The 10,009-nt window shown below is 45.8% G+C and overlaps 1 protein-coding gene across 4 annotated transcripts in view; it reads left to right on the top strand.

The window, feature by feature from the left end:
- The window catches only part of SSBP3 (single stranded DNA binding protein 3), a 139,329-nt gene extending 129,751 nt beyond the window's left edge, over positions 1 to 9,578 (top strand). For all 4 annotated transcript variants that reach the window (XM_034778507.1, XM_034778508.1, XM_034778510.1 and 1 more), the window contains 6 exons: positions 568 to 622; positions 2,261 to 2,331; positions 5,774 to 5,852; positions 6,931 to 6,959; positions 7,298 to 7,399; positions 8,570 to 9,578. In XM_034778507.1, coding sequence (XP_034634398.1) covers positions 568 to 622; positions 2,261 to 2,331; positions 5,774 to 5,852; positions 6,931 to 6,959; positions 7,298 to 7,399; positions 8,570 to 8,599 — 366 coding nt within the window. In that variant the 3' untranslated portion in view covers positions 8,600 to 9,578. The remainder of the gene's footprint in view (positions 1 to 567; positions 623 to 2,260; positions 2,332 to 5,773; positions 5,853 to 6,930; positions 6,960 to 7,297; positions 7,400 to 8,569) is intronic.
- Positions 9,579 to 10,009: the final 431 nt, after the last annotated feature.

The following is a 10,009-nucleotide window of genomic DNA, read 5'->3' on the forward strand; positions in this document are numbered from 1 at the left end:
GTTCTTATTTCTAGCCAGATGTATAGTCAGATTTGAAGTATATACATTACAGATAATTGACTCTTTGTACACACACGTGTGTATGTAGATATAACTTATTTGGACTTTTAAATAGATTCTCGGTGTGAGTTAGATGTATGTAGTGTAGCCATGTCCCTCTATCCTGAGTTGGTACAAAAGTCTGGGCAGAGGCAGAAATTCTAAAATGTAAGAATGTTTGTTTCTAGAAATCTGCGTGTCTTCTGGGTACCCAGAACAGCCTCCCTCGTGTGTAAATGTAAAAAATGTTTTAGAACAGGGTCCCGTGGACACTGCAAATGATTTCCGCTCTCTCCCACATACACCTCTCAAATACTTTAAAAAAAAAAAAAAAATCTGATTTTGCTCGAGGCTTAAACAAAGCATTGTACTTTGGCTACGAGAGTGCATCAAAGGTTTTAGCAGGAGATTAATGCTTGGCTGAATACCAAGGTGAGACATTGTTGCTGACAGCAGCAGGATCTTGCTGACCTAGTGCAGTATATGTTATCACAGTGGTTTCTGATGTGTGTTTAATCTTGTCTACAGGGGCCCCCTGGTGGTGGAGGTCCTCCAGGAACACCGATCATGCCTAGTCCTGCAGGTAAAATTCAACAGCCGACTAATTCAGCACTAAAAAACCCAGATTTGCTGGGTGTTTTTTTGAATGATAGCCCCCTAACTCCTCAGTTCACGCTCAACTGCTGCTCCAGTGGATTTCTGATCGTATGCAGTAGTAGTGAAAGAAGATTTTGGTGTTTGTTAGGATGGGGCTTTGTATTCACTTCTCCTCCTAGGTTTGAGTTTCAAGAGGGTGAAAATTGGTGAGGTGGGGGAACTCTGAGAGCACGTGTGAGTACATATGAAGTGGGGAAGAGGAAAGGAGCCAGCCTTTCTCCGTGTTCAGATTTGTTTCCCTGAGAAGCAGTAGTCACTTCACGTTTAATCCCCGTGTTACTAAAGTGAACCAGCCTTGTGAGGCATGTAAACTAGAAATGTGCAAAACACTGCTTGTTCTCTGACAAAATGTCCTTATAAAAAATTGAATATATTTATTTGTTATTCCTTTCATGCTGGTTAGCAAACAAAAAGCAAGGGAGTCATTTTGTACTGTTTAGGGGCTGACTAATCAGCCACTGCTTGCTCTTTTTTAAAAAAAATAATAATAATAATCCAGTCAAGGTTTAAAATTGTATTAGCTACAAAAAAAAAATCCAATCCCTTTACTGGAAAGGTTTCCTGTGCTGCCCTTTTTCCCCCCTCTCCCCTCGCCCAATTTTTAACTCTGATGCCTCCTCCTTTAAAAAGACCAAGTCAGGCTGTGGAGGCTGCCATTGTGGTGGTCAGATTTATGAGGACTTGCAGGGGCTTTTGAAAACCGCTTTGCAAAATTCTGCTTGCCACGGTAGGCTAATTCCCTCGCCCCAAAATTTCAAATTCTTTTTGGATGGGTCAGTAAAATCTCCCACAATGATTTTCACCTCCTTCCCCACATAAAGGTGGGCATGTGGATTCTGCCTCTGGGCTGGTAAATTTCTCTGGCAGTTTTGCAAGGCTGATTTTGTAATTGTTGTAGTGATCAATAGGAGGGGATGGCGGGTGGGTGGGCTCAGGGGAAGTAGCCTTGTTCTGTAACTGTGGTGTTTCACAGCTGCAGGGGTGGAGCTAAAATGTAATATTACGACTGTCTTTCTGCTTCTGCATTTTTATGAGAACTCTGACCTACATTTCAGACTAGGTCATAATAAAACAATCCATATGTTAATGGGTGCTGCTAGTCACTGTCCCAGTATTCTGTCGTGGCAGCACACTTGTCATTTGTACATTTATATATTGTGACGTGATTAAAATGGTTTGTCTGTTACCATGTGCATTATAAAGAGACGGGTTCCTTTTCCATACGGGTTTGGTGATTTGTTTTTAATACCAGTATTGTAATAATGTTGGAGGATGTTTGGGTAATTTTGAGGTGTTAAGTGATACATCGAAGCAAATTATCGTTCTACGCCTCTTCTGATGAGCAGGCCCTGTGATTCTCAGTAGTTGAATTATTTTCACAGTTGAATTTCTGTGATTAAAAACTTTGTGAATCTTCATTAAATACAAATTAGCCAGAAAATGGTGGTACTTAAAGGGAATTTTAGGTGATAAAATACAAAAGAATGAGTTCAAGTGGCATGAGTTTGTTTTAATTAAGAAATGAATTAATCACTCTGACTTACTGGGCTTCACTGTTCTACAGATTCAACCAATTCAAGTGACAACATCTACACAATGATTAATCCAGTACCGCCTGGAGGCAGTCGATCGAATGTAAGTCTCTGCTTTCTAATAATTTACATATCAGATACCATAACAAATCATAATTAACTTCATCAGTTGAGGGTAGAGCAGTTTAATTGATTTCAGCCATTGGTTACAAAATAGAAATAAAACAAACCATCAAAAAGCGATTAACTCTTCAGCAACTTTGTTAATTTTTTATGCTTATTAAAATGGTGCCGTTCATGCTGCTCTGGTCAAGATCATGTCAGCAACGCATCCAGTTAGCAGTCACATTTAAAGGGATACAGTCAACTTATAAACTATTGGTTCCAAGCACTGCCTGTTTCTGAGATTCCCCCTGCCAGCGTGGGTGGGTTTTTTTGTGATCACGTGTGAGATTTTTTTCTCTCTTCCTCCTGGGAGGGTGAATATATAATAACAAAAGCCTGCACCACAGGGGAAGCTGACTCTTCAGGGGAGAACAGCGAAACTGACTAGACCCAAAGCTAGGGATTTTCAAAGGATGAATTGAATTTCAGTGGGATTTGGGCTTCTCTGACAATCTCAGCCCAAATCAATGAACTGGATAAGGTGGCGGGGGGGGGAAGAGGACCAGACCATCTTCATTGTGACATTGATGGGTGTTGCAGGTGAAAAAGATCAGACCAGATTGACTTTTTTTGGAGTATGTCTACCCTGGAATAAAAGACCTGTGGCACAACCGTGGCGGGGCCGGGGTCAGCTGACTTGGGCTCCCAGGGCTTGGGCTGCGGGGCTAAAAACAGTTGTGTTTGGGCTCTGGAACCCCCTTTGCAGGGTCCGAGAGCTCAGGCTTCAGCCCAGGCCCAAACATCTACACAGCAATTTTACAGCCCTGTGAGCCTGAGACAGCTGACCTGGGCCAGCCGTGGGTGTTCGCTGCGTAGATGTACCTTAAGGGGCGTTATAACTGCTGCAGCTCGGCACGTAAAACAGTAAAATGTCAAACCCATTTTTGATGGGGGGGGGGGGGGGGGGGGCAGTTGTGCCCACGTTGGCTGCGTATCTGTTTATAGAGATGTTTGCTGGTTTTATCTTCAGCTTACGTAGGTAAAGTGATTCGAGTGGGAACTCCCTTGGCCATTTCCAGTAATGTGATCTTTGCAGATCTAGGGACAGGGAAACAAAATGAGGGCGGTAGTGATGATGAACGAAAATCTACCCCCACTTTTTTACAGTAGTGCCCGCTCAGTGCTCTGCAGTCTCCCAACGAGGGTGGGCCCAGCTCTAAGGAGCTGACGCGTTATTGAATCTGCCTGCCCCTGTTCAGTGTGGAGCCTGGGAGCGTGGCACCCATAAGTGGCTGCATTGGCTGGATCAGCTGTGAGGGTCCATCACTCCTGTCTGTGTGCTGAGGAGGAATGATGTGGGGGTGGGAAGACATCACACCCATCCACTTAGAAAACGAAATGGTCATGCCAGAAGGTTGGGGGGGGCGGGGGCGGTGTCAGTGTGATGGTTCCACCTGAAGTCTGTTTTGGTTCCGTGCTCGGTAAGGGAGGAGCTGACGGCATTGGCTTGGAGGAGCTGCTCAGCAGTGAGGAGAGTGCTCCTCCATCTGGCCCCTTAGCAGGCCTGGTACTCTAGGTCTCTAGGCCTTGTCTGAGCAGAAGCTGCCAGTTTGCCTGATTCCTGGAGTGCTCTTCAGCTCAGTATGGGGTGCACAGGCTGCTAGCTAGCTTCAATGGTTTTATTCACCAGGAAAATGGCAGAGCATGGTTGGATTCCCTCTCCTGTTCTCGTGGGTCAGGAGCCTGGCAGACGCGAGGCACTTGACGCCTGGGCTTCAGACTGCTCAATAGCAAACGCTATTGGCTGATTTGAGGAGCTGCATGGGTAGGCCCCAAAGGGAGGCCCATCTGTTCCCCCTGCAGACAGATGGATGATGATCACAGCACAGGGGGCTCGGGTGGATCTAGGCGATCCTGTTGAAGCCTCACTGATCCCTGGGAACGTGGTTGGAGCAGCACTGGGGGAAGATGGGAGGTGGCGTAAGGAAATACGGCTAGCTCCCTCAGCCGGCCGTTGAAATGTGCTGCCGGGTGGGTGGGGCGGGAGATCTTTGGCCTGGATTTGCAATGGTAGATCAGGTTGTGCACTCTTCAGACTGGAGGTGGTTTTGCCATGGCGTGATCTTGGAACACCCCCTCGTGGCCAGAGAAGGATGTCACGAGCGAAAGGGAGGAGCCAATCTTTGTAGGGCGCAGCATGTTGACACCCGCGTTGGGTTATAGTGGCTGGTTCACTTGGGGATATGCTGGTGGGGAGAATGTGCCCTTTAGACATCACTTCCTGGTTTCAAGGAAGTGTAACGATTTGGGCAAAGTAGCTGCAGAACCATTGCGTGTGTCTGTCAGCTGAGAGAGCACGGAGTGCTGCTAACAAGGCAGCTGGGGGTCACCCCACACATGCGTGCATGTCCCCACCCTACATGCCGTTCTTATTGGGGCAGAGTGTCTGCTGATGCTGGGGCAGGAGGGGCCAAAGGGTGACCTCATGCACGTGTCTGAGCACAGGTCTCACTGCTGTGTGTTTTTGTGACTCTTTCTGTAAGAGGGAGTTTGAACCCTTGTCCCCCGCATAGCAGCTTGGAGTATTAAACCAGCTGGGAGAACGGAAGTCCTCCCCAATGTGCCTGACACCCGTCATGTTACCCGCTCCCCTCGCTGGGTGTCTTGGCTGACTTGATAGCCCTGTGATTCAGCCCCATCAGCCTGCCACAATGAGTTATTGCCAGGGCAGTGGGGGGCCCTGTACACTGCGCGTGTCGATAGAACTAAAGGAGGGATATTAGTTCCTCTGTAAACACTGTTCATAACGGAGGTTGCAGAGGGTGAAACCAGAGCCCTGCTATTCTGTGTAGCTATAGAGTCGGGAGTAATTGAGTCGAAGACCAGAGGGGACCCCCAAAGTGTCTGTGACCTCCTGTATGTCGCAGGCCACACCACCAACCGCACACTAAATCCAACAGCTAGTTCTGGACCAAAGTATTACAGCCTGCACCCCCCAATGATGTAGCTATGCCAACAAAACCCCCAGGTAGATTCAGTGGTGCCAACAGAAGAGTGCTTCATCTGTGGACATGGTGTTCCTACCCTGTGCTTCATCTGTGGACATGGTGTTCCTATCCTGTTGGAAAAACGCCTTCTCTCCACATACTCTGTGTAGGCATAGCTGTGCTGACGTGGGCTCTGTAGTGTAGATGCAGCCTTAGTGACCGAACAAAACGTTTGCTGTAACTTTCCTGAGGCAGTTAAGTTTTCAAGGGATATTGCTTCCCAACCCAACGGGAGCCAGGTCACCTTTCCGTATCTGGACAAAACTTGGATCATAGAACATTCTGCGCTGTTTTGAGGCCATCCTTACCAGTGGATGGGCTGGTCTGCTTGATGCTGATAGGAGTACAGGTCTCTGATTTTGGGGTTACACTTTCTGCTGTTTTCTTTCTCAGTTCCCAATGGGGCCCGGTTCTGACGGCCCAATGGGAGGCATGGGAGGTATGGAACCACATCACATGAATGGATCGTTAGGTAAGCTCAAGGCCGGCTGAGCGGGAAGCGCACTAGACCGGACCCTTAACAAGCTGTTAATGCTGATCTGCCATTCAGGATTTAAATCTCTGTAAGGGAGATAATATCAGAGGGGTAGCCATGTTAGTCTGAATCTGTAAAAAGCAACAGAGGGTCCTGTGGCACCTTTCAGACTAACAGAAGTATTGGGAGCATAAGCTTTCTTCAGAAGAAGTGAGGTTCTTACCCACGAAAGCTTATGCTCCCAATACTTCTGTTAGTCTTAAAGGTGCCACAGGACCCTCTGTTGCTTTGTAAGGGCGATGTTATTGTCTGGTGGCTTTTCCTGTCTTGCTCCTGACAAACGAGTCAGTGATTTTTGGAGGCACATGTGCACTGTGAGCTTTCAGAGGTCTGAGAATCACCCTATTTCCTCTGGCCCCACACAGCCCTCTTTTGCCATGACCTACCTGCCAGGCCGCCTGTCCACCCACCTGGCTGGATACTCTTCTGTTGTAGCATGTAGACTAGGCACAGGCTCACTGGAGCAGCATTGATAGATTCAGTCAGAAGAGGAGCTTAAACTCAAAACCAGTGTTGGTGTTTAATTGAAAGCAGTAGAAAGGCCCATTAACCTCTCGAGTCCGTCTCCTACGTTGCCCTGCTATAGGAGCTATGCTCTAGCTTGATCAATGTCCGAGTACCACAGGGAGAGCCAAGGCCCCTGCAATTACCCTGCCATTATTACAGTGCCATGCAGTAAGCGTGCCCAGCGCTGTGCAGTCAGGTGAGCTGTCCTCAACTCCCTGGAGTTCAGCATACAAAGAAAAGGCAGCTGAGGCCCCCCACTGTTCCTTTTTACCAGAGGCAAATGTTAAGAGGTGTGGGATTAGCACAGCTGCGACCTGTATTGCCTGCTGCTAGCAATGCCCTGGAGTAGCTGCATGTAGCAACAGCCTCCTGTTTCTGGATGGCATTCTAAGCACCAGCGTGCTCCTGCACTGAATGGGCTAGCCAAGGAGGACAACTACCTCAACTGTGAGCAAGGAATGTAACTAACTTGCAAATAAAAGTTCCCTTTCTTCCCCTCTTTTGGTAGGGTCAGGCGACATAGATGGACTTCCAAAAGTAAGTGTGCTCTGTGGTGACTGTAAAGGTGAATCATTTTCCTTTCAACCGTAGTCCTTCCCTCCCTCATGAAGCATCAGCAGTGAGAAAATTGGGTGTGGGGTTGGAGAGGCTCCAATGTAGGGGGAGCAATAGAGGGACACAAGGGGCTTTCTCCCATCCTGTAGACCTTTCCCATGAGACGTTTGCTTCGGCACTAACGGAAGGTTGTATAAAACGCGGCCGTTCTCTCCTGCTCTCCCATCGGCCGCTCATAGTCGTTAGCGAGGGATTTTGCTAGTCTGTGCTCAGTGACGTTTTTGAGGCATACTCACCTTCTCCTTTGTTTGTCTCCTTAGAATTCTCCAAACAACATAAGTGGCATTAGCAACCCCCCGGGCACTCCAAGAGATGATGGTGAACTGGGAGGTAACTTCCTCCATTCCTTCCAAAATGACAATGTGAGTTGCTCAGACACCCAATCTCTAAGCCCCCTCTCTTTTGGTGTCACCAAATTTATTTATGTCTCTGCTTCCTGGTGGGGCCCGGGGTCTGGAGGGACAGGGGTGATCTCTGATGATGGTAGAGAGAGCATGTTGTCATTTAATACAGATCTAGCTGTGGTCCAGGGGACTCAGCACGGGGGCTGGGAGTTGAGAAGCCCTGGTTCCTAATCCTGATTCTGTCACTGCCTTTCTGTTTGACCCTGGGAATGTTACTTAAGCTCTGTGCTTTGGGAGCTCCCTATCCAAGTGAAAACCAAAAAGTAGCGATGATCACTCTTACCTGCAATTTGCACTGTGTTTTGAGATCTATTTCTGACCAAGGTATTGAACCAAAAAGCATACAGGCTAGACAAGGTGGCAACAGCATGTAACAAATGAGGCTGAGGGGGGGAGAAAAAATGTGAGAGCAGTAGGGTCACGTGGTTGTGTAACGCAGCTCTGCATCCAATTGGTAGGATTTTTAATAAAGGTGTAAATAAACCTTGCTGGCCCCCTTTCTAGCCATCATGTGCTTGAAATAGACGGGTGAAAGTGAGCTACCACGGTGAGCTAGAGACAAACATCTTCACTCTGCGAAAACCTCCTTATACAGCTGTGCTGCCGGCTGGAACAGCAGGGAAGCTGCAGGGCTAATCTTGGGACCCCCTATTGATGCTTGGGAGCAGTTTTGCTCAGGCTTGCAACACCCCCTGCTGTTTCGGAGCTGCCCCTGAGCAGACCCAGCTAACCAGGCTTGTTTTCGGCTGCGAAGAAACGTGCGCTCATCTTTGAGATCTGCAGAGTATATTTTCACATTGGATTCAAGCTCTACAGATGAAAGAGGCTCCCCCTTTTTTTCTCACCATATTTAGCATTATATACATGCATGCATTTAAATTGCTTCCTACCCCATACTGTTTTGCTTATTTTCTCCCTGGAAAGACCATTATGCAGCGGATTATGTGCTGATAAATTAAGAGTCTCTAGCATATTCTATCTTTCTGATTTATTATATCCAATTATGTTGCTTTATAGTTTTCATAAGCCCGAGTCTTACTTTCATATCCCCTCTTCCCTGGCCTTGGCCGCGTTTAGTATTTCAGTCCTGTTTGCCCAGTACTCATTCTGTGTTTGTCTCTCTTTCAGTATTCCCCCAGCATGACGATGAGTGTGTGATTTCCCTCCCCCTTCCTCCTCTCCAGGATAAAGAGAGTCAGCTGCCATTTGGAGGATCTAAAAGAAATTATGCAAGAAGAAGCTAGGTGTATTGGCAGAGAGACGCGAGGGGGCCAAACCCCAGTTTTAGTTTCATGCAATAAAAAGGCTGAACTTTTTATTCCATAAAACATGAAGGACAAAACTTAAAATATTTCAAGACGTGACAAGATCCTTCTTGTGTGGAAGGATTTATATATGTACATGACACTTTTTTCTTTTTTTTTTCTTTTTTTTTTTTTTTTGGAAACAAATGGAAGCCTCCAGTACCCAACTCCAACCTCTTTGCTTTGTTCTTTTAAACCTGTTGTATGTTTGTGCTGTGCAACACCAGGAAGCTAGTCTAGATATGAAATCTCATGTTGTCCCTGTTGTAGTCCTATTTTTTTAAAATAAACTGGACAGTTTACAATTGGTGGTTTTTGTTTGGAAGGCCTGTTTTGTTTTTCTTGTTTGCAGCACAACTCCTCCTCCACCTCCTCCTCCTCCAGAAGAGACTCCTCCACCTCATAGAAAGTTGTTAATGCAGTTGGCCCCTCATAGGATCACATCCTCAAGAATTAATTGTGATCTTATTATCTGTGACCGTGGCATGCACTGTATTAGTCTTTTTTTCCCCCTCTCAGAATACAAGGAGAGTTCAGTACTTCCCCATGCAAGAATCCTTGAGCTATTTTTCCCCCCCACCAAAAAAAGAGAGAAAGAAAGGGTTAATCTGACCTGGGATTTTGTAACTGTGATCTCAAGCTAACATCTTTGTTGATTTTTGGTTTTGTATTTTTTTTTTTTAAAAAAGATGTGATCTTATCAGGGTTTCGCTGTATGTGTTTTGGAACTGGATGGAGATATTTTCAAGTAATTGTTCAAATGTATACTTGCTATTCTGTAGGCTCACTCTGTAACAAAAAAAAAAAAAATAAAAACAAAAATGAAAAAATTACCTTTTCTTCTTGTGGTAGAGGTGACTACAGAAAAGTAACAAACCAACCATGTTAAAGTGACACTCGCCAGAGTCTGGGGATCTATGTACATTACACTACCCTGTAGTTGGTCTTTGTTTTATAAATCTCCACTTCTGATCCATGTATATCATATTATGTAAAATATTATCTCCCTGGATTTCCCTTTGTGCCGATTATTGAGAACATTGTATCTTGTTTCAGTGTTTTTTCTTACCTTGTAGTCTGGTTCTAAAATAAGAGAGGGAAAAAAAGTAATTATTATACATTGTAGTTTGTGTATGATATTTGTTGAAAATGTTTTATTAAAGGGATGTCTTTTTTCCGCACCCCTTCATTGAGATGTTTTTTGGGAACATTGGCTGGTTTTTATTATTCTGACTGCAAGACATGAGATGACAAACTTTTTTTA

The sequence above is a fragment of the Trachemys scripta genome, chromosome 8, assembly GCF_013100865.1.
Source record: "Trachemys scripta elegans isolate TJP31775 chromosome 8, CAS_Tse_1.0, whole genome shotgun sequence".
Taxonomy (NCBI): domain Eukaryota; kingdom Metazoa; phylum Chordata; order Testudines; family Emydidae; genus Trachemys; species Trachemys scripta.